Source organism: Hypoxylon trugodes (genome assembly GCF_022578975.1).
Source record: "Hypoxylon trugodes strain CBS 135444 unplaced genomic scaffold F4822scaffold_6, whole genome shotgun sequence".
In the NCBI taxonomy this organism is placed as follows: domain Eukaryota; kingdom Fungi; phylum Ascomycota; class Sordariomycetes; order Xylariales; family Hypoxylaceae; genus Hypoxylon; species Hypoxylon trugodes.
Window position 1 is genome coordinate 1718840 of NW_026250021.1, and position 21817 is coordinate 1740656.

General features: G+C 48.2%; 9 protein-coding genes across 9 annotated transcripts; 4 read left to right on the top strand and 5 right to left on the bottom strand.

The window, feature by feature from the left end:
• Positions 1 to 1267: 1267 nt before the first annotated feature.
• Positions 1268 to 2506, bottom strand: F4822DRAFT_430405 (uncharacterized protein; the record flags this gene model as incomplete). The annotated part of the gene is made up of 2 exons (XM_051461286.1): positions 1268 to 1900; positions 2054 to 2506. The coding sequence occupies 2 exons, from the start codon at positions 2504 to 2506 to the stop codon at positions 1268 to 1270; spliced, it is 1086 nt and encodes a 361-aa protein (XP_051313432.1).
• Positions 2507 to 4116: 1610 nt separating this feature from the next.
• On the top strand, positions 4117 to 5517 carry F4822DRAFT_430406 (glycoside hydrolase family 7 protein; the record flags this gene model as incomplete). Its single annotated transcript, XM_051461287.1, has 3 exons — positions 4117 to 4384; positions 4452 to 4780; positions 4852 to 5517. The coding sequence occupies 3 exons, from the start codon at positions 4117 to 4119 to the stop codon at positions 5515 to 5517; spliced, it is 1263 nt and encodes a 420-aa protein (XP_051313433.1).
• Positions 5518 to 8052: 2535 nt separating this feature from the next.
• Positions 8053 to 10410, top strand: F4822DRAFT_430407 (glycoside hydrolase family 94 protein; the record flags this gene model as incomplete). The annotated part of the gene is made up of 1 exon (XM_051461288.1): positions 8053 to 10410. One exon carries the CDS (start codon positions 8053 to 8055, stop codon positions 10408 to 10410), a length of 2358 nt encoding a protein of 785 aa, XP_051313434.1.
• A 205-nt stretch (positions 10411 to 10615) lies between these two features.
• F4822DRAFT_289681 (uncharacterized protein) lies at positions 10616 to 11795 on the top strand. The gene has a single exon (XM_051454997.1). It carries the CDS (start codon positions 10821 to 10823, stop codon positions 11589 to 11591), a length of 771 nt encoding a protein of 256 aa, XP_051313435.1. The 5' UTR covers positions 10616 to 10820; the 3' UTR covers positions 11592 to 11795.
• Positions 11796 to 12803: 1008 nt separating this feature from the next.
• F4822DRAFT_430409 (putative ubiquitin conjugating enzyme Ubc8) lies at positions 12804 to 13845 on the top strand (the record flags this gene model as incomplete). The annotated part of the gene is made up of 6 exons (XM_051461289.1): positions 12804 to 12836; positions 13015 to 13055; positions 13111 to 13202; positions 13260 to 13374; positions 13474 to 13655; positions 13709 to 13845. 6 exons carry the CDS (start codon positions 12804 to 12806, stop codon positions 13843 to 13845), a joined length of 600 nt encoding a protein of 199 aa, XP_051313436.1.
• Positions 13675 to 15606, bottom strand: F4822DRAFT_289720 (DUF455 domain protein). Its single transcript, XM_051454998.1, has one exon. It carries the CDS (start codon positions 15443 to 15445, stop codon positions 14321 to 14323), a length of 1125 nt encoding a protein of 374 aa, XP_051313437.1. The 5' UTR covers positions 15446 to 15606; the 3' UTR covers positions 13675 to 14320.
• A 33-nt stretch (positions 15607 to 15639) lies between these two features.
• On the bottom strand, positions 15640 to 18156 carry F4822DRAFT_407243 (aldehyde dehydrogenase). The gene is made up of 4 exons (XM_051458470.1): positions 17764 to 18156; positions 17381 to 17666; positions 16461 to 17319; positions 15640 to 16404 (listed from the first exon to the last, which is right to left on the bottom strand). Exons 1-4 carry the CDS (start codon positions 17802 to 17804, stop codon positions 16115 to 16117), a joined length of 1476 nt encoding a protein of 491 aa, XP_051313438.1. The 5' UTR covers positions 17805 to 18156; the 3' UTR covers positions 15640 to 16114.
• A 467-nt stretch (positions 18157 to 18623) lies between these two features.
• On the bottom strand, positions 18624 to 20351 carry F4822DRAFT_407245 (uncharacterized protein). The gene has a single exon (XM_051458471.1). It carries the CDS (start codon positions 20129 to 20131, stop codon positions 18785 to 18787), a length of 1347 nt encoding a protein of 448 aa, XP_051313439.1. The 5' UTR covers positions 20132 to 20351; the 3' UTR covers positions 18624 to 18784.
• A 39-nt stretch (positions 20352 to 20390) lies between these two features.
• Positions 20391 to 21785, bottom strand: F4822DRAFT_289826 (ankyrin repeat-containing domain protein). The gene is made up of 2 exons (XM_051454999.1): positions 21666 to 21785; positions 20391 to 21600 (listed from the first exon to the last, which is right to left on the bottom strand). Exons 1-2 carry the CDS (start codon positions 21745 to 21747, stop codon positions 20651 to 20653), a joined length of 1032 nt encoding a protein of 343 aa, XP_051313440.1. The 5' UTR covers positions 21748 to 21785; the 3' UTR covers positions 20391 to 20650.
• Positions 21786 to 21817: the final 32 nt, after the last annotated feature.

Consider the following 21817-nt stretch of genomic DNA (forward strand, 5'->3'; position numbering starts at 1 on the left):
TTTCTAAGGCTATATCACTACGTCTATATGAGTGTGGATATGAGTGCGCAATCTTTTACTTGGTGGGTATCTATTCAAACCTGCTTCATCATGACGATCGGCGCCAGAATGAGCGTTTAGTATTACCCACCAATTAAGCTGTCATCCGTGCTTCTCTTCCGTCCACCCTAAGGTAAGGCCCATAGGGTTCTAGTCTCGGCGGCCCGTAAGCAGGGGGTTGGGGCATGCTAGTGTGTTAGCTGGGAAGATCATTAAGCATATACCCAACTGACAAATTCTCTAGGTAATCAATCTATAGGGACTGCTAGCGGAGGTCTGAGCGTTATCCTCCCCTAAAAGAAATGAGGCATTAGCACCATAATTTGCAGTATGCAACTCGTAAACTGCAAGTACTGCCGAAATCAAAGAATCCCCGTCCTCCTCGGTATATTCCTTCGCCTCTATTGGGCACTAGCCTTCATTTAAAGTAGTTCTATCTTGGTATCAATCAGACTATCGATGCCTGAATGCTTGCCATTAGGGCCGGCCCCCACGCTTCCATCCTAGGCAAGCTTTTGCCCTATGGTCATAGCTGGTAACAATAATTTGGGTAGGTCGACTCACAATTGTATTTAACTTATCCTATGTCGATCAGTCCGAAGATACGTTTCCCAATAATACGCCCTACGACCCGCAACTACCTCAGTATCCAGGTATGATTAACGGTGGGGTTTTCATACAAGTCACATTTATCACCTGGCTTGGCGACCTTGGGATTATGAGATTAAGAACGTTCCAAGTCGACGGTTCGATTTCCAATTGGGTATCTCAGACAACCAGGAAAATAGTGAGATGCGAGACGAACCCGATCACTTCACTTACAACCAACATGCATCGTCCAGACTACGAGGAGACGACTACCAACGTTGTATCGTGCTCAAAACGTATGACGCCAGACCAAGAGGAAACACTCAAGAACCCCTGACATGCACTAGAAACGCATACAAATGGGTCACACATCTCCGTCCCGTATTAGAATTGTATGAAGAATCTAGAATCCACAAACCACCGAAATTATCGATTTTTTTTTATTCATCCGAAGTCATTCCTAGGGAGCGGGTCTCGTCACAAGTAACCAACTTTTCAAAATCCGACCGAACAGTAAGGGAAGCTATCACATTCATACCAATTTGAAGAAATAGATGCTTGGGTATAAAAATATTATCTTATTTGCATGTGACTAATACTAGATCATCTCCGGACCTTCCTACATCCTAGGGGAAGCGTGCTACGCCGGCGAGATATCGAGCCCAACGCTAGAACCCACCTTACACTTAAATCCGAGCGCAATAGGCTGCGGAGGTGTTAGCTGTCCGCCAGTGCAAGTAGCGAAATGAGTGCCATCACCAAGACACGTTAGATGGCCCTCTATACAAGCACCGGGGCTCGAGCTAGGAACTATCGATTCAGCAGACGATGACGGAGTCATTGAGTAAGTCGAAGTCAGGGAGGAGGAAGAGGGAAGCAAGGTACTGGACGTGCTATGCTGTTCCACAGGGGTTGAGCTAGGTTGCGATGCACTCGAATTTAGAGCACCAACAGGACCTCCATTCTGGGCTTTGCCTGCCTTCGGATTCCCATCGCATTGTTGCTTGAACAAATTTCCGGTGCCCTCGGGATGGTCAACGGAAGGGCCCGGATCGGGAAATGCAATCGCAACTTGTTCCTGCAGGGCCTCTTCCGTTGTACAACCCCCTGAGATGTCGCCCGTGTTGGCCATGAAGAGTTGAGGGAACCCCACTCTTTTAGCAAACAATCCCCGCTGGTCCGAGTTGGACATGCGCTTCGTCTTCGCGGGAACGACGGTGATTGGGGCACAGTTTTGGTAATATTCCGGTTCTCCTCCTATCCGGGCCAGCCACTGTGATATTTCAGTTAGGACATATTAATTGTGATTCAGGGGAACCCGATGCGGCCCGTTTTCGCTCAGCGTTGCATGGGCGAATTGGAGGAAAGGGATGCGAAGCGCAATTGGAAAAGGGAGGATAGGAAAGAAAAAAAAGGGGCTACTCACAGTCCATGAAAAAACATAGTCGCCAGGCTCGATTCCCTCCGGGATCTTGAACGAGTACTTATCTTGATTCGGGCCATCAATATTTCCTTTCTGATTGCGCGCCGGACATCCACCTTCAATCGAGTGAAAGACTTTCCAATCTGAACTCCTTACGGGGTAACCAGCCCAGTCGCCATTACTCACAGGTCCAGATAAACTGAATTGACATGACCCGCCACCATGAACGGCTGGACCCAAGAACGAGGCACTTTGCTCCTCACCAATGGCCATAATCTTCGGGGCGCCGTCGAGTTCGAGTTTGGCACCCGGGGGCAACTTACATGGAAAATCCGAGCCATCTGGTGAGATTGGATTAGATGGCCCATAGGCTTGAAAGCGAAATGGCTTGGGGTTCTCAAGGATGACATGAGCCGCTGAAAGAGCGGCTGATAATGTCACAAAAACGTAGCGCATTTTTGGGGCAGAGCAACAAATCCCCTGCCAGGTGCCGACGCCGAAATCGCTATTGAACGTACCTACATTTTCAAACTACCGACGTTTGAAGGCAGTACCCACATTAGGTAGATATATAGCAAAGACAAAGGAAATAGAATACTATTGAAACAATTCATTATCTTTCATGCTGCCGCAAAGTTGACAAAGCTTTTCTGTTTATTTGCATTTCAACAAAGGAAGATGTGAAAGGAGATAAACCTAGTTACATTCATACTATCTGAGTTGAGGCTCCCAGAATTCATAAATTCAGTGTGATTTGGTCATGTGAGAAGACTCCTGTTCGAAGTGGTCTAGGTGGTTCACTTGTAACCCATCTGCCCCTTGCTTCCATATGCTAGAGTGGCCACCAACAAGATACCAGTCATGAATTAGAGGTGAAGTTTGGGCGTTCATGGCATGACTTTATTCCAATCGAATAACAAGATTAATCGCTGACATACTGCTATTTATACATAGAGAGCCGCGCGTGTCAGAATCCTTTGTCCGAGTTCTTAGCTCTAGCCGGTTGCTGCCCGGTTCTCTGTTTTCCACCTCGCCACCTGACTGGAAGGAACCCTTTTCGATCTATTTACAAATGCGAAACAACGTAATTAAATACTCAATGAGGTATGCTATATTTGTAAATTCCAACAGCGATGATGCCTAGCCCCAGTACTCTTCTGACACTCGAATCAAAGGGCATCCCATCCCTATCCCATAGCTCAGTACAAAACATCATCGCATCATCAACAGCGTGCTCTTCAAAGTCTTCTTTCGATCTTACGCATTACATCATATATTTAATTCAGTAGGATGCCTGGCCAATGGAATGACCTCAATTACAAGACAGCGCAGGTATCCTCAATCGAGGGTGGTACAAGTGTATCCCCATAGAGCGTGCTGAATCTATACTCTAAATGAGCTTCAAACGATCTTCATAGATAAGCTAGATCGACTATCTCCTTTTTCTAATTATAATACAGCAACATCCGAAAAGAGATTGCCTTTCTGCATAGTAGATAGACCCTCGGCATGATTACCGGGCTACCGCAATCTTCGTATTCAGCCCCTTGGCCCCGAGAATAAACACCTGGCGTAATTTATTAGGGGCGCACTTGAATGCAGGAACGTAGATAATCAAGTTAATTAACAATCAATTTGCAACCCGCATCAGCCATGGCAGCGTCATTTTTCAAACACGTAGGGTAGTAGTGAAGCTATAGCGTGTTCCGATTCAGGCTCTTACTCCACAGGAGACTAGCCTCAAAGCCGACGCTGTGACGAATAGTTCCGCCGGAATCCCGGGCCACAATTCCCAGATCGCCAGGTCCAAGCCGGTAGTATATGTTCCATTCGTCAGAATAGGCATCAAATAGCCTAGTATGCGGAGGAGGCTCGAATTGGGGAAATTGGGGTATACCGACTTTTTTCTCTTTATTTTTTATTTACCATATCGTGGGGGGGCTGGGCAGGTTATATATATCGTGCGATAGGTATGAGTTGCTCCTAGAATATAGTTGCGTGCTTGTCATACCCGTGGCGACTATATCAACATCACGTAGCTGGAGAATTGAAAGACGTCTAATAAGATGGCCTCTAACAAGCTCGCGCTCGGTCTTGCAGTCCTTGGACTTGCTGCCGCTCAGAAGCCCGGAAACACCCCTGATGTCCACCCTCAGTTGACGACGTACCGATGCACTGTGGCCGATGGCTGCAAGGAATCGACCAACTACCTCGTCCTTGATTCGTCTGCTCACTGGGTTCACCAAAGCAACAATGCTGGCTGTGGTGACTGGGGAAACAAGCCGAATGAGACTGCCTGCCCTACCAAGGAGGCATGCGCTCAGAACTGCGTGAGTAAGTGACGCGATAGCTTCGACCTCCACTAGATCTCTCATGGATCAAATAATTAACGAAAGCGCAGTGGAGGGTCAAACCGACTACACGAGCATCGGCGTCAACTCGAACGGCTCCTCATTAAACATGCAGCTAATCGTCGGCGACAACGTCGTTTCTCCCCGTATCTACCTCCTCGACGAAGCCAAGGAGAAGTACGAGCTTCTCAAGCTCACGGGCTCTGAAATCGCGTTCGACATTGAGGCTAGCCACCTTCCCTGCGGTATGAACAGTGCTCTCTACCTCTCCGAGATGTTAGCGGATGGAGGAAAGAGTGAATTGAACACTGGTGGAGCTGCTTGGGGAACAGGTTACTGCGACGCCCAGTGCTATGTGACCCCTTTCATCAACGGTGAAGTAAGTTATTCAAAACTCCGGGGAAAGACGTCCTTATAATCTTAGGTGCACACGACTGACAATCATCTCAGGGCAACGTTGAGGGCAAGGGAGCCTGCTGCAACGAAATGGACATCTGGGAAGCCAACTCCCGCGCCAACCAAATCGCGCCTCACCCCTGCAACCAGACCGGTCCTTACCTCTGCACAGGAGACGAGTGTGCCGCCGACGGTGTCTGCGACAAGAACGGTTGCGGATGGAACCCGTACCGCCTAAACCAACCCGAGTACTACGGGCGCGGCGCAAACTATACCGTAGACACGACCAAACCCTTCACCGTGGTAACCCAATTCCCCGCTGACGAGAGCGGCAAGCTCAAGGAGATCCACCGGCTCTACGTACAAGGCGATAAAGTGATCAAAGCCGAAGTCGTGAAGAAGGAAGGCGTGCCCGAAGTCGCGTTCACAAACGACGAGTACTGCACGGCAACCGGCGCGACCAAATTCATCGGTCTAGGAGCGCATGAGCAAATGGGTGATGCGTTGACCCGAGGAATGGTGTTGGCGTTTAGCATCTGGTGGGATGAGGGTGGTAACATGTCGTGGCTCGACGGTGCTAAAGACGGTGCTGGTCCTTGCAATGCTACCGAAGGAAACCCTACCAACATCAAGAAGATCGAGGCGCATCCTGAGGTTACATTCAGCAACCTGAAGTGGGGAGAGATCGGATCGACTTACCCTGCCAGTTCGATACAATGAGTTGGACCTTAGAAATAGAATAGCATAATTCCCGCCAACATTACACTAAATAGATTTTTTACAACTTTTTTACTTGCCTAGCTACCATGGTTTGATTTATTGCCGGAGTATATGAATTACTCCTGTGTACGGTCGGAGTGTTACTCGAATGAGCAAGATTCTGCACACTTGGGATTGCTTCAAGTTGTGATGTTATGAAAACAGGTTTATTACTTACCTATCTACTCGTCATCGGTAAACAATACGATATCGATAAGGATAGGCAATAATATCCCAATTATATCCAACCACGTCATCGGCGTTTCAACAGGAGTCGATGTGAGATCTATGTAGCAAAAAATGCAAGCCTCATCGGGGCATCGAAACGAATCGCAGTGGGGGCTGCGCCTCGGTTATGTCCGTATAATATTAAGCAGACCGCAACTGTGTAGTTTTCCCGCTCAGTAACCAACTTAGAATGGGCGGTAATCTCTGCGTTGCTCGATCGAGGCTAAGTCTTCGTTTCTGCCAAATAACTGCCCACGTCCCCCTTCACCGACTCTTGAAAAGTGACATAAGCAACGTGCATATGTACCACAACAGCTTCAGCTTCCTGGGACGGTCATTGAGCGAGAATGTTGACGCCTATTCTTAGAATTTACTGATTGTTTTATTGGCCCAACCCTACCGATTTCTGTCAGCGACAGATTCCATCGCCATAGGGCTGATCCGGTCGCAAATGAAGCCACATATAAGCTGATGGCGTTCGAAGGATGTAAATAGCATTCGTAGAGTAATACGTATGAATGTTTAAATAGCGTCGTCGCTCTTATAAACGAGACTAAGACTCGAATTTTTTCAAAGATATCAATAATTCCAGAACATATATCTTACCTCTTTATTACTACCATGCAAGAAGAATATATCGTCTCGAAGCGTTGCGTTAGGAGATACACACCTAGTTTCGCAATGCGATTTGCCCAATTCATCAACGGTGGCAAGCAAGAAAACATTCGCGAACGTCCCCGAGGAACTCACCAACATCAATCATAATGAAACCTAGGTTTGTGATGATAACTTATACAATAACCCAAAAGAATATGTGACTGACATGTTCTTCTGAAGCTCCAGTCCCAGCCCCAACTCGGGCTCTAGCCCTAGCTCAAGCACGAAAGGGACTACAGGAACCCAGACATATGGTCGATGGTGGGACAGTCGGTATTCATTCAAGATTACCTCTTATACACCCCGAACCCGATAATAATTATATGGCCGATCCATACGGAAACATGGCCGGTCAGTGTACCAAATTGCGAGGCTGCCATATTATATAGGCTAGCACCTTTCGGAGAATTACCTGGCTCGAAATTGAGCCTCATGATTTAAAGGCGTTCGGCGGAATCTCTGCACATTTGTTTGGATAAAGATTGTTTTCTCGGGCGAATTTTACTGGCGATTAATCTGCAAATTGTTTAAGGATATCCTTTTCATAATTCTGGGCATTGGGTGGTGTTACTTATCTGTTACAAGTCAAATAGCTCAAATATCTCTGCAAGTTATATCTATTATGAAGTATGCGAACGAGTGATTTGTTCCGATTACGAATGCCAGGTCAGCTAGGATTGCTGTATGTACGCGCGGAATCTTCGTTTCAGGGCGTAGCAACGCCTCAGAGGCGGGCTCGGCAGTCAATAGCAGCGTAAATAGGGACCTTTGTACCGCAAGCTAACACCATGTCTAGCGTATTCCCCCGCCTTAATTCAGGGACAGTTAATAGTATAACACGCCAGATAACTAGCTCAGAGAATAAAACGCTAGATTCCTATAGGCGACGCGGATTAGCACGAAAATAGTTAATAAGTTATACTTACTACTTTTATCCTGGAACTAAATCCCTATACTATGAAGTTACCAGTCTACTTTTGGCTAAGTCGTAGGCTCTTCGGGCTTGGTCTCCTTCAGATGGGACGAGTTCCCCCACGATTTAGCGAAGCTGACTCGATTATAGCTCCGAATATGACTCCGCTCTTAGTAAGTGAAAACGAAAGGGTAACGACGTAACCCCACGGGATCGCTAGAAAAGAGAAAAGAGGTGGTATAATGGACAGTTGGAGTTCGCATATATTGTACAACCCAGAGGTGCATCGAGAATGTATACCGGCGGTATTACTTCGTCATTTTCTCAGAACAATGAACGGGAAGAATTTGGATATGCGGCAATCGAACCATGTCCTCAAAAACTCCATCCGAGTTGGGGAATTCGTGTGGATCGCTGGATTGCTATACCGACTAAGGTATTGGCTCGCCTCCCACGTCGTAGCGGCGTATTGATTTTACCCGTATATTCTTCCGAGTGAACTCCATGCAAGAGGTCATCCGCCAAGCCCCGTGTACCGGCGCAGCGGTGTCCTTGGGACCACGGTGAGTATCTTGTCCCCTTTATAAGTCGTTACCCCGAATTTTCCAAAAAGTCCTGGCGTGGCGGGAGACCTAATAGAAAACGCGGAGCTGCACACCTGCGGCCGAAAGTGAATGAATACCCGGAAGACACACACGATGTTACGCTCTACAGAAGACGGAGACCGCTATGAGCTGGCTAGCCCGACGGCTTTGCCGAAGGCCGGCGGATTCCTATGGAATCAGAAGATGATGATTCAGATTACTTGTCGTGGATATGCGACAGCACAATTCATGCAGCCGGAGCCGTCCAAATACGCGCATGCGCCAAATCTCGAGGCCAAGACCTTCATGCAACCCGAACAAAATTACTATGCGCACCACCCGGGTCGCTTCGTCTACATCAAGGATGAAGAAACTGGTCAATTGTTTTCAGCGCCCTACGAACCGGTGCGGGCACCGCTCGACCGATTTGTATTCTCTGTTGGAAAGAGCGACATCTCCTGGACTGTCGAGCACCTCGGTATCCGCGTTGAAATGGCCTTGGTAATTCCGACACACGATGTGGTCGAGCTGTGGTCCGTCCAAGTGTCGAATTTGAGTGGGCGGCCTCGGAAAATCAGTGTTTACCCCTACTTCCCATTCGGGTACATGTCGTGGATGAACCAGGAAGCAGAGTGGAGATCAGATCTCGGTGGTATTGTGAGCAGCAGTGTCACACCATACCAGAAGGCGGCAGATTACTTCAAGAACAAATTCTTGAAAGACAAGTCATATTTCCTATGCGAAACACCGCCGGTATCGTGGGAAGCAATGCAACAGGCTTTCGAGGGCGAAGGTGGTCTCCATGCTCCTTCTTCTCTATTACAACCAGAGCTTAGTCGGAGCGAAGCCCGCTATGAGACGCCTGTGGCCGCAGCGCAATATCGCGCGGATCTGAAGGCCAACGAGCAACATGAGTACCGCTTCCTCTTCGGTCCAGCCTACGACGATGCTGAGATTCGTGAGGTCCGAGAAAAGTACTTAAATAAGGAAGGGTTCGCTCGGACGGCGCGCGAATATGCGGAGTACATCGCTAAAGGAAAGGGCTGTCTAAAGATCGAGACGCCAGATAAGCATGTAGACAACTTCGTCAACAATTGGCTACCGAGGCAGTGCTATTACCACGGCGATGTCAATCGGTTGACCACGGATCCACAGACACGGAATTACCTGCAGGACAATATGGGCATGTCGTATATCAAACCTGAAGTAGCGCGCCGCGCCTTCATAATCGCAGTTTCGCAGCAAGAGAAAAATGGTGCTATGCCAGACGGCATTTTACTGACGGAGGGCGCCGAACTCAAGTACATCAACCAGATCCCGCACACCGATCACTGCATTTGGCTTCCGGTTACACTTGAAGCGTACCTCTCAGAAACCGGTGATTATGACCTGCTAAAGGAGGAGGTAAAGGGAATGCACGGCGACACATTCACTGTATTCGAGCGCTTCAGCAGAGCGATGGATTGGTTGCTTTCGGCGCGAGATGAGCGCGGCCTGAGTTATATCGCACAAGGTGATTGGTGCGATCCGTTGAATATGGTTGGTTACAAAGGCAAGGGCGTGTCGGGGTGGCAAACGGTTGCCACTGCATTTGCGCTGAAATTGTGGGCGGATGTTTGCGAACATGAAGGCAAAGCAGATCTCGCGGCACATTACCGCGCGGGAGCTAAGGTAGTAAACGATTCCGCCAATGCGCACCTCTGGGATGGGGACTGGTTCGCGAGGGGAATTACTGACGACAGTGTGATCTTCGGCATTAAGAAAGATGTCGAGGGCCGCATCTGGCTGAACCCACAGACGTGGTCCATACTAAGCGGAGCAGCCAGTCCCGAGCAGATCGCGCGGATATTACCCCAGGTAGATTCGCAAATGAGCACTCCATATGGTACTGTTATGTTCGCCCCTCCTTATAAAGCTATGCGAGAGGATGTGGGACGTGTAACGCAGAAGTATCCTGGCTCAGCTGAGAACGGGTCGGTGTACAACCACGCAGCTGTCTTCTATGTCCACAGTTTGTATTCGATTGGGGAGACCGACCGGGCTTACGATGTCTTGCGCAAGATGATTCCAGGACCTTCCGAGGAGGACTATGTCCAGCGAGGTCAATTGCCTGTGTACATCCCTAATTATTACCGTGGTGCGTACCAATTGTACCCACGCACTGCGGGACGATCCAGTCAATTGTTCAACACGGGAACGGTGTCGTGGGTATATCGGTCCTTCATCGAGGGGTTATGCGGCCTACGCGGCGATGCGCAGGGCTTACAGATCCAACCACAGCTGCCGTCTTCCTGGGATGCGATCAAGGTCACGCGTTTGTTCCGCGGTGCTACAATTTTGTTGGATATCCGTCGTTCGGCAGATGTGAATGAGGTAGTGGTGAAATACGAGGGTAAAATTCTCCCGGGCGCGCGTTTCACGAATATCAAGCCGGGTGCGACATATGAGCTATCGGTGTCTGTACCGAAATAACGTCGTTGTCGATAATTGTTGATTGTACATTGCTGAGAGCGTGCTCATCCTGTATCGAACTGGCCAGCTGTATTAGAAACAAAAGGGGTCTTCGCAACATACGGCCGGGTAATGTGCTGAGTAGTAGGTAAATAGATAGATTTTCATTGAATCCAATTCCAACGCAACAAATGATTTGAATAGATTAGTGTCATCCTTGCTTTACAAGATCTTTGATCTTGCGGTAGATTCTCCTTATCGGAGAATCTATTAAACATCCTGGTTATTTTGGGATGGGATCCGTGGAGTATGAAACGCCAAGAGGGTGCACGCACATTGCCATCTTGGCGTCGTCTCATATCAACGATTTGTCGCGATGTGAATAGATCCTCGAGATCTCTCTTTTTCTCTAAATATCAGAAATCGTCATAATGAAGCTCCAACGGCGACACATAATAATATTACTTAGCATCAGGCCGGTATGGCTAACGAAGGGCGTGTTTGGCCAAAGGATACGAGTAGAGGACCCTATGCGCCCGGTTATAGAGGACGGCGCAACATTGGCGAGACAAGAAGAATATCTGCCGGAGGAAGCTATGGTAGAAGAAGTTGCCACGTCGGACATTCCGCAAGTCTCGAGTGTGCCAGAGCTCTCCGGCATCCCGCAGGTCGACGTATATCCACCGAACGGTACTACTGCGATTAGCAACCCAGACAATACTCCGACGACCACCGCAAATGCTGGCCAACCTCAGCCAACGGAGCCAATTGTCGGCATATCTGCGCTCCTATTCTCAGGGCCTCCAGGCCCCAAAGACTGTCGCGGGAATGTGATGATGAAAGTTCGTTTGCCTAAGCCCGGATCGCAACATTCAACCGCGAAGTGCTACAACGTGCCGGGCATAGCGCAGTGTGCGACATTCATCGCAAACATGGATGACGGGTGTCAGGCGCGTTTGTTCAATGAACCGAATTGTCTCACATTCGCCAACCTGGCTGTATTCACCCCGGAACAGAAGGCAGTTGGCGGCCTTTTGAGAAGTATCGAAATCAAATGTGGAATCAAAGGTATAGCGCCACCACCGTTGAATCTCCCCGGCCTAAAACTACCACCAAATGCCCAGCAAGCCGTCGGAAAGGTGAGCCACAACCATGGTCTTGGACCCGAAATTATCGAAAGGATGAAAGCTGACTGCAAATAGTGAACATATCCGGGTAGCATTGAAACCCAGTTGACAAAGGACGCCCGACTTTTCTTACGGCCTCTTAAAGTAAGAGTGGCTGGACGTAATGCGGAGATATATCATGATGGCGACCTATTAGCGAGGCCAAGAGGATCTCCGGAGGCCAGCTTGCAGATATATAAGATCATAACCACATGACGGACTCAATAGCATCTCTAGTCCAAGAGACAAGATCGCGTTGGGTAGATATGGTATCTATAAGTTTGCAAGGGGATATGACTTGGACGAATAGGCGACGCAGATACTTATTAAAACCGCGGTGTGATAGAAACACGTCGCAAGAAGCCGGGAGGGGGGAGTCATCGTCGTAGCACTAATCATGAACAAGTCATGCCGGATGTATATTGACTGATGCCCGAAGGAGAACTAGTATGAAAGCAAATATGCGAGATTTTCTAGGGACGAAAATGAATGCACATAATAAATTATCGAGATAAGACGAATGGAGTGGTGATAATCTTCCGTGATAACCTTTAGTAATAGCAAGTAGAGATGGGATAATCGCTGCTAATTTGAATTACAGCACCTAGAATTAGCTTATACATCGTAAAGTAGCTATAAATAGCGGGGCTATATACCGCCAATACGCTATTGATACTCCCGCATTAGAGGCTTCCCAAACACTTCAGGCGGCGATAACGATAGCTAGTGGCGCAAATAGGGACCCATCCGGGTTGAGTCGCGTCATTACTGTTCCATTGTGTCACCGTCTTGTGACCGATTTAGCTGTCTAGCCCCAGAGTCAATTCAAGTCAAACTGAGGAAACGTCTTAAACCTTCCACCTTCCTTTATTCTGCAGGTAATTTTATAAGAGAAATCCGTAAACTTAAGCCTACCATTTTTATTCTTTCTACATCTCATATCGTAATTCAGCTTGATAATCCTTCCTTTATTTACTTCTCCGTCTCTCCGCAACATCTCTTTCCCCGCCACGATCAATAGTCTGTCTTCCCCAATAAAGAACCACTCAACCCACCACCGATCTTACAACCACCAAGCATCCAATACCCAACTTTGGACTGCATTTCCTTCCAACAAAGAAGACAGAAATCTAATACAACGGCTGAAGGTATAATACAGGAAATCGCCCATTACGCGACAGCGGCTTCGAGGAAATCTACAGAAAGAATAGCGAATTCCGAGGTAGAACCCGGATAGCAAGGAACAAAATGAGTAGCCCACGTAGACGCATCGAGACCGATGTAAGTACATACCATTACAGTATACCGACTGCGAGGCATAGGTCGCTAACAAAAGCTCGAAACTAGGTCATGAAGTATGACACTAATCGTTGTATCCGAAAGCTGTACTAACCATCGTGTAGAATGTGCGACGACCAGCTTTGCCAACATATCCCGATACCGTAGCTAATTGTTTTAGGCTTATGTCCGACTACGAGGTCACTCTAGTCAACGACAACAGTATTCTACCCTCCCCTTCTCTTCGCTTAGCATGATACTGACTAAATAATCGCAGTGTAAGCGAATTCGTTATACTACCTTCGTTCTTCGGTTCCTCACATATTTCTAGGCAAGAATTCTATGTTCGATTCAAGGGGCCAGCCGAGAGTCAGTATACACCACAAGATGGAACAGGGTCATGGTTTCCTCTAACATAGTTTGTAGCTCCCTTTGAGAACGGCATCTGGAAAGTCCACGTCGAGCTTCCCGACCAATACCCATACAAGTCGCCGAGCATCGGTTTCGTCAACCGCATCTTCCACCCGAACATTGATGAGCTGTAAGCCTGCCAGAATACCACCACCCGCCGTCATATACACGTACACCTAGGGCTTGGACATTATAAATGGAATAAAGCTAAAAGAAATAACTATACCAGGTCCGGGTCAGTTTGCTTAGACGTCATCAACCAAACTTGGTCGCCGATGTTCGATATGATCAATATTTTCGAAGTTTTTCTGCCCCAGCTGCTACGATACCCTAACCCCGCCGATCCGCTCAACGGAGAAGCCGCCGCGCTCCTAATGCGAGAACCCAAGAGTTACGACGCTAAGGTGAAGGGTATGCCTACACGTGCTCTATCAAATGAGAAGGTTAGCTAAAATGGAACATAGAATACGTTCAGAAATATGCCAGTAAGGATGCCGCGGACGACGCCGGAGCCGAAAGCGAAGACGATGACGATATGTCCTCAGTAGCGAGCTTCGGGGACGAAGAGGACGAGCCCGCCGGCCAGATGGACGACGTATAGGTACTCACTCGAAGTAGCCGACGACGATCCTCCGAAGGTTACATTCCCCTCTTTATTTGATAAATATGCACTGCGTTCTCAGGGTTAAGGAGTATTACGGGTTTTCTCTGGTGGTCTACGGGTGGTATTTGGTGTCCTCGCGTGGAATTTGCATAAAGGAACTGAACCGGGTACTGGAATTCCAACCCTTCCTAAACTGCTAGCATTGGGTTTTCGGTGCACTTGTTCTCTATTGTGCTGTTCGGGTTGCTTTTAAAGCGGTAATCCCCTCGGTGGTACTCAGCGTTCCATGGAAGAATGGTATGAATGAATTTAACACGACTCGATTCATATGTGCATGCCGTGGTTTCTATTCCGACGTAACCATATGGTCCGTCTTTGGTATCCCCTCTATGCTACCGATGTCATGATATAACCTGGGTATCTTTAAAAACAAACCTGTCATCCAAACGCCGTGCTCGATACTTTCAATGCCTCAATCCGAATCGTACTCCACCAAAGCAGTAGAGGGTACTGTCTTCTCTCCCTTTTCCACATCAACCGTTACCTCCTTTTCCATCTTGGAGCTATTAGGTGTTCCTTCTTCATCCAGCCCCGATTCTTGTTCCGGCCGTTTCCTTTTGATTCCGAGTATTCTAGATGAGCCCTTCGTAGTTTCTCCGTTCCCGCGATCCAGAGCCAGAAACGGATCCTGAGATACTCGCGTATTGTCCATAATCTCCGACACCAGACTATCCCGCGTCTGCGCGGCGGCAATCTCCGACTTTAATCTCTTATTCTTCGTTTTCTTTCCGTCATCTTTCGAGTCTCCGCCATTACTCCCATTCGCGCCCGTAGCAAATAACGGTTTCGCAAGCGCCTTCCTCCCCATCTGCCCCTGCCCACCATCACTCGACGGTCCAAAATCCACTAAAGCCGCCCTCCTCGCATCCTCCTCACTCGCAGCTAGCAACTCAATCCCTAAACTCATCCTATCCTTCAAATCCACCGTCCGCGCCTCATCACGCTCCCTCTCCTGCCGCCCAACCCTAAACGCAGCGCGTAGCTTGCGATTCCGCTCATACGGATCCTCCCACTTCCTCGCGCTCTCATCCGCCAACTCATCAATACGCACCTTACCCTCCTCCACAACCCTCCGATCCGCAATCGTCTTCTCTAATTTCGCAAACGCATTCGTGCGTAAATCCTCGCGTTCTTTATCCGTTAATATAGGTTCCACACCACCGGTCATATACGTAGCAGCCAGTTTATCATCCACATCTCTCTTCCTCCCACCTTCCACAACAACATACGTTGTATTCGCAGGATCGGTGCGGATCTCGAGGGTCCCGCCACAGGAGGCGTGGCGCATGCGGAAGGAGAATATAGGCGTGCTGTGGTAGGACCCTACGCGCTTTTTGATGGCGTTGAAACGCACGCCTTGGCCTATTATGGTTGGTTGCGGACAGTGCGTGCACCATACTGCGAATGGCATTTCGAAGCGGATCGTCTGTTCCCCTGATTGCGATATGCCGGGGGGGCGCTTCTTGTGGAGTTTGTTGCCCGTTGTTGTGCCTTCAACGTCCGGCGGGACGTAACGCCCCATGTTGAAGCCCTGCATCGTTGCTAGGTTGGCCCGCGGCGGCGGGTGGTGGTGGTGTGGTCGGTCGGAGGTAGGTTTTTCAGGTGCTGATTGGGGCTTTCGGCGCTTCTAGAGGGATTGTAGTATGACCCGCTGGTGACTGGAATAAGCTTATGTGAAGAATTTGGTTGACAAGGTGAGAAAAAGGTTGATGACATAGAGCAGCGACGGGAACCTTCCGCTGATAAGATAATTATCTATCGAGGTAAGCGTTTGTGGATAAAAGAATAACTATTTTCCGCTTTCTGAATATCCTTCTAAACGCGGAGCCTACCGATTATAGGGGATATTAGAGGGAATATAGCGCTCCCAATTAACTCTAAAATTCATTTCTCCCTTCATTGATATCCATCTCAAGTCATGACATAAAACCCATCATTTCACTTCGGTATACATTCAAATTTTCTTATATTCGCGTGCGAGATACGGAAAGAAGAAATACAAAAGGAATATAGCAAATCCCGTCGAATTCACCAAGGTGCGCAATGTAGGGACAACTTTGATATCCTAGCGCTCCAAGCCATCACGGAAGATCCGCCCTACGATCGCCAGTAACTTCAAGAGGGGGACAGCGCATTTATCAATAACGATTTGTTTGCTCTGGAGTATCGATTATGACTGACCCATTTCTTTACTCACACAAATGGCTTAGATCCCTCGCTTTACCCTGACGGTGTGCATGTTACAGTACGTTTTGAGACCCTCGACACCAGATTGAAGCCCAGGGCCACTATCCTTCGTGCCTGCCCATGGATGGTAAGGTAGGATTTCCATATGAGTGTTGGTCCAAATATTACCTGTCTCGAACTGGCTAGAAATGCGTTCGGCTTGCGCCATATCTCGTGTCCAGACGGATGCCCCAAGACCACAGGGAGAGTTGTTCACACGTCTGATCACGTCTTCCTCGTCCGACCATTTGATGACAGGTAGAACTGGCCCTGGTATGGTTGTTAGTATGCCACCTTAGGAACGAAGAACGTAATTATCAACCTACCGAATTGCTCCTCAGCGACAATCTTAGAACCATCCGGGGGATTATCAATAACCGTCGGAAGAACGAAGAATCCCGTCGTTTCGCCTGCTCCCGGAAGCGGCTTAGTACCTCCAGTCGCAATTTTCAACTTCTTCTCTTCAATATCGGCTAATAGTTCTTTGATACCCTCAAATCTAGCTCGGTTCGCAAGTGGCTGAATAGGCACGTCATTCACAAAACCATTAGTGACCTTCAGGCTCTCCACAAATTGGACGATATTCGCTAACACCGCGTCATACACGGCTTCGTGGACATACAGACGTTTAATAGTAACGCAGATCTGTCCCGCATTTTCGAAAGCAAAAGCTGCGATTTTGATAGCCACAGTTGGATCTACATCAGCGCATATGACGGCCGGGTCATTGCCGCTTAGCTCAAGAGTAGTTCTCTTAAGTGTTTTGCTGCAGCTTTCTGCCACTTTCTTCCCTATATGAGTCGGGCCCGTAAAAGAGATATGGTTGATACCAGGATGTTCCGTCAACCACGGGCCAAGGTTGTCATCGCCAGTGAGGACTTGAAATACCCCAGGAGGTAAGAAGCGTTGGGCTATTTCAGCGACTTTTAGTGCACAGTACGGCGTGTATGGCGAAGGCTTTATGATGATGGAATTCCCCGTTAGTAACGCCGGGGCGGCCTTCGTACAGACGATAGCAACGGGATAATTCCAGGGCACTATGGCGGCTGAGACCCCGAGAGGCGTGTATCGCGTAGAAACCCGATCTGTGATGGTGTCTTCTCGCACCTCCTCTTCAAGCGTAAGCCCGCAAAAGATACGCATGTTGATGACGGCAATGTCGATTTCTAATTGACCGCGATCGAACTGATTGAATTAGCAAAATCTGGCTGGGTACCTAGGTATATTGCAGGCTTCATATTATTACCGTTTTACCTGCTTCCCTCGCAATCCAGTGTCCCAAGCTCTCTTTCTCAGCTGTAATTGCATCTGCAAATGCTTCGATAGCTTTCTTCCGGTCGGCCCAGGGCGTCTTTGCCCATACTTTACCCCCTTTCTTAGCAGCCTCGACGGCCTTGTTAACGTCTTCGAGTGTGCTGAGAGGTGAGTCTGGATTCTCTTCCAGTGTCCATGGGTTTATCGATCGACGAGTCTTTGCTGTGGGTGAGAGCTTTCCATCAATGACATTTTGGAATGTGTCGAAGTTAAGGGGGCTATGAGTAGAGTTGTTAGACGCCATCTTCTATAGTTTTCAACTGGTGTATAATCTTGTATCGGTAGCGAATAATTATTTCCGGGTGCTTGCCTTACATTGAGCGAACGCAGCAACTCGCCGGTTGTTCTGAACTCATTTATACCATTCATATATATAAGATATAGTGTGAGAATGTCGGTAAAGCTGATTCCTGTTGGTGTTGCCCGGTTCCACATCAATGCCAGGGGTCCGCCAACAGTATGGGGTATCGAGAGGAGTATACACATTTCGGATATAAATGGAGGTATCGCAGTTAAGTTTATTTGAAATGTCCGTAGCATAAGGAGTCCACCCAATGGCTCACTTGAGTCTCATTCGTCAACCCGTAAAGCTATATCTCACTTATGGAGACGATACCCATGCAGTTAGTCGTTATCATTACTGATGTCGAAATATGCCCTTGTGCCTTTCTAATGCAGATTCTGCCAAGGTAAGCGGGGATATTCATGCCACTCTTGCAGTATATTAATATGTTAGATTATACTCAAAGCATATAATGGTGTCCAACACCTGCAGCACTTTGTTCTTCAAGAAATCAAACTGTCAGATTCTAGACTCCGGAGCCAAGTTTTCGCGACATACTACTCTATTCAGAATAACAAGTCATCTAACTGGTGCCGGGTTAATACATAACACCTTCGAAAACATGCCCAGTGAAGGGAATATGTGATCATCAACCCATGAGATTACTGACACTAGCGTATCTATTACTAAGGCATATAAAATTACAACGCGTCATTCATTACTTATCTAAGACTCTAGGACTTTTCAGCTCGCGGGGTCACTGGAACGCGCGTCGCAGTTTTATACGAAGAGGCCAATAAACTCGGGCGTTGAAATAAGGGGGACGCTGACTAACGGCTCCGAGTAGTTGGCTTACTTACAGTCGCATCTGGTGTAACATACGCATGTTGTAGCAGGTCTTTTCAACCAATGAGTTCTGACTTGAATAGCCTTTTCCCATAGTTTAAAGAATATAGGACTACCTAAAGTTGCTAAGTTGACGCATCAAGAAGAGGCCATAGTGCTAAGTCTCATAGGATTAAGCATGTCGACTACACTTAAGCTTTAATAAATTCACCCAATCAAATGCACAAGCTCAACAATATCCTCCACCGCCAACGTATCAACACGTTTAACCAACGGCGAGCCCAAAGCCCCAAGACAAGTACCGGTAAAATTGCGCACCCAAAACTCTCCCTGCGGCAACACCCTATTCCCAGAATCTGTCCTCGGATACGTCGTGGCAATACCAAACTCCGAAAGCGTGATAGGGTCAATTTTGATAACATCCGGCCTCCTACTATCCCTACACGCCGCCCAATCGCCAAGCTCATAGGGCGCACTTGTCCACCGCCCGCAGGCCGTGCGTCGCGTCTCGATACAAGCTAGGATGAAGATAGCCAGTGCGATGCCTATTAGGATGGTTGTGTATAGTTTATACCAGCGGGACGCGATACATGGGATTGTTGTTGAGGATGTGTTTCCTTGGAGAAAGTAATAACCGAAGATAACGACGGTCACGGAGAGTAATATGAAGTAAAAGACCCCGACTAGACTCGATGTGACTGTGTATTCCCTGGTCTCGATGCCGGGTTGGACGAGGAAGAGAAGACACATCACCAGGAAGCCTATAAGCGGGAGTATGAATACCATGCGAAAGACCCGACTTTCCCAGCACGAAGTCGGTAGGAATCTCTCTTCCATAGTTTCCGAGGTGTGGAAGCTATCGTGTAGCAGACTATCCAATGAGACCCGCCCCTCCCCATCATCCTTAGGGATACGGGATAACTCAACCTGAACCACACTTCCTTGCGACGTCGAGTACGCGAATTCATTCGTAAGCCAAAAACCGCAAAACAGGCGCATAAGACCGATAAACGCCAAGGGGAAGAAGATCTGATCAACGCCCACGAAAGTAATAAAGCCATCCGAAGACGAGTTGTCTCCTTCCAAGGAAAGACATAGCGCAACAATAGCCTGCATACCCTGTAGGGTAACGACCAGAGTCTTGAAGAACTCGCCGGAGAACAGAGATATCTGGCCATGTTCCGGTAGGTGCGTACAATATGGTGAGCTTAGCGCGATCATCTTCTCGGAACCGTCCCAACCTCGCGACGTCCAGAATAGCGCGTTTGTCGCGGCCATATCTTTTTTGTTCCAGTCTTTAGCCCGAATCCGCCGATCTGTGATCGCTGCATATCGCCATAATACGGATGTTGGGTTGAAAAGAGCGATGCGCTCGTGCCATTTCGGGGAGCGTGGGTGTAAATAAGATGGTTGAGGGAAACCGGCGGCGATATGTGCGATAAGTGGTGCTAGTGCTAGTGTTAGAAGCGCACACCATTCAGTGAAAGAGATACTTCCACTTTGATATTGGAGGGGATGGATCTTGAAGTTTATGTCAGAATCAGCCATAATCATAAACGAATGTGGTGGTAGTAAGATGAATAGCCTACACGAAAGAGAAAGAGATCTATCCACTCGGAAGAAAATTACCTGGCTATACTGGTATCTTGTTCATCAGTTTCAACTCCTATTATATTCCATTAATATTAGGACGAGGAGGTTTTATCGAGAATTTCCTCATAGGTATAGCATGATGCGACAGCCAATTATATACCCAGACTTTTCTGTAGGGCTGTATATGTTTATGGAATCTCTAATCAATTTAAGAGTCCTACGTACTTAATTCGGCCCCCACCCTTGCCATTTCTTGGGACTATTCCTGGGACTATAGACATAATAGTTTGGCGATGTATAATGGGTAGATTAATGGGTAAATTTATAGATGGGCCGAAGTCGCGAAACGCCTTTAAAGACTAGATAATTCAAGGTCCGGAAACGAAACGAATCATACTGTGGTCGACCGCCTTGTCTTTGCGTCAAGATGTGTATGCCATACAGCGCGGGGCGAATCTGTGATTAGACAATAAGAGACATTCACGTCAGCCCAAGCGAGTCCAATTTCCTCGCAAACGGACATTTCTGCGCTTTCGAGCTCAGCGTCGCGCCAGCCTGAAGCAGCATACGAACACCGGCCTCAAAGTCTTGATGAATAGCCATATGCAGGGGCGTCCACCCCGAATCATCATACGCATCGACATCAATACGATCTGCCTCATCACTACTACTCTGCCGTTCGAGCAAAATCCGCATCATAGTCTCACGCCGACACAGCGTAGCCCAATGTAGCGCGGACCTAGCATCTTGATCAAGTATAGAAACGCGAGCGCCACGGTCGAGAAGTAGCTTCGCAACGGCTTCGTGACCGCCTATTATGGCGTGCGTAAGCGGCGTCCGTCCGTCGCTATCTTTCTCATCGGGATCTTCGCCTTGATCTAAGAGTAGGGCAACCATTCGCTCATGTCCGCTCTGTGCCGCGATATGCAAGCTCCCGATCCAACCTTCATCATCCGCTTCCAACCGACGTTTTAACCCCTCGTTGAGTTGAGCTGAGCGGCGGTATCGTAAAGGTCTTCGTAAGGAGTCGGATGGACGTGAGGCTTGGGAGTCATTGGTATGACTGTTGGGAGGAGAGATTTGTGCAATATCTGCTGCGGGTAGTTCTCGTAGAAACTCCGATGGTGAGGGGAGAGTCACGTCAAACTCCGGTGCCGTGTTGCCGTTCGCTAAGAAACCATCTACGACACCGATATCCCAGAAATCAACATCCTCAAGACTGAAAGGTTCGGTTTGAGATGTGCTCGAACTATTACCATTATCACCAGTCAACGAAAAAGCAGGCATAGTAATCGCACCACCCTCAACAATTACATCATGGACAGGTTCCGACCGTACGATAAAGGGCACCTCAGCAGTCGGCGGGGTTTCGATATTGGTGTGGACGCCATGACCGAGAGCAGCATCGTGGCGTTGCTGATCTCTCTTTTCTAGGAAACACAACCATCGGTTGGCCGAAGGGATAAGTAAATTAGACCATTTCTTTTTAACTTACGACGAAATCTCCGCTGGGCTATCCGATTCTGTAATCGGCGACGCTCAAGCGCGGTGCCAGGCAATTCGATATTAATTTCCATCGGGTTGTTACTACGAAATTTGAATATGAAGGTTTAATGGTTGCGATTAGTAGAAACGATAACAAGGAAA

Coding starts and splice junctions, on each gene's coding strand:
- F4822DRAFT_289826 (XM_051454999.1), bottom strand. CDS start 21,747: ATGGAAATTAATATCGAATTGCCTGGCACCGCGCTTGAGCGTCGCCGA. Junction 21,601..21,665: donor AGCCCAGCGGAGATTTCGTC/GTAAGTTAAAAA, acceptor TGTGTTTCCTAG/AAAAGAGAGATCAGCAACGC.
- F4822DRAFT_289720 (XM_051454998.1), bottom strand. CDS start 15,445: ATGCAGGGCTTCAACATGGGGCGTTACGTCCCGCCGGACGTTGAAGGC.
- F4822DRAFT_407245 (XM_051458471.1), bottom strand. CDS start 20,131: ATGATTATGGCTGATTCTGACATAAACTTCAAGATCCATCCCCTCCAA.
- F4822DRAFT_289681 (XM_051454997.1), top strand. CDS start 10,821: ATGAAGCTCCAACGGCGACACATAATAATATTACTTAGCATCAGGCCG.
- F4822DRAFT_407243 (XM_051458470.1), bottom strand. CDS start 17,804: ATGAGTTCAGAACAACCGGCGAGTTGCTGCGTTCGCTCAAT. Junction 17,667..17,763: donor AGTTGCTGCGTTCGCTCAAT/GTAAGGCAAGCA, acceptor CTCTACTCATAG/CCCCCTTAACTTCGACACAT. Junction 16,405..16,460: donor TGTCGCTGAGGAGCAATTCG/GTAGGTTGATAA, acceptor CAACCATACCAG/GGCCAGTTCTACCTGTCATC.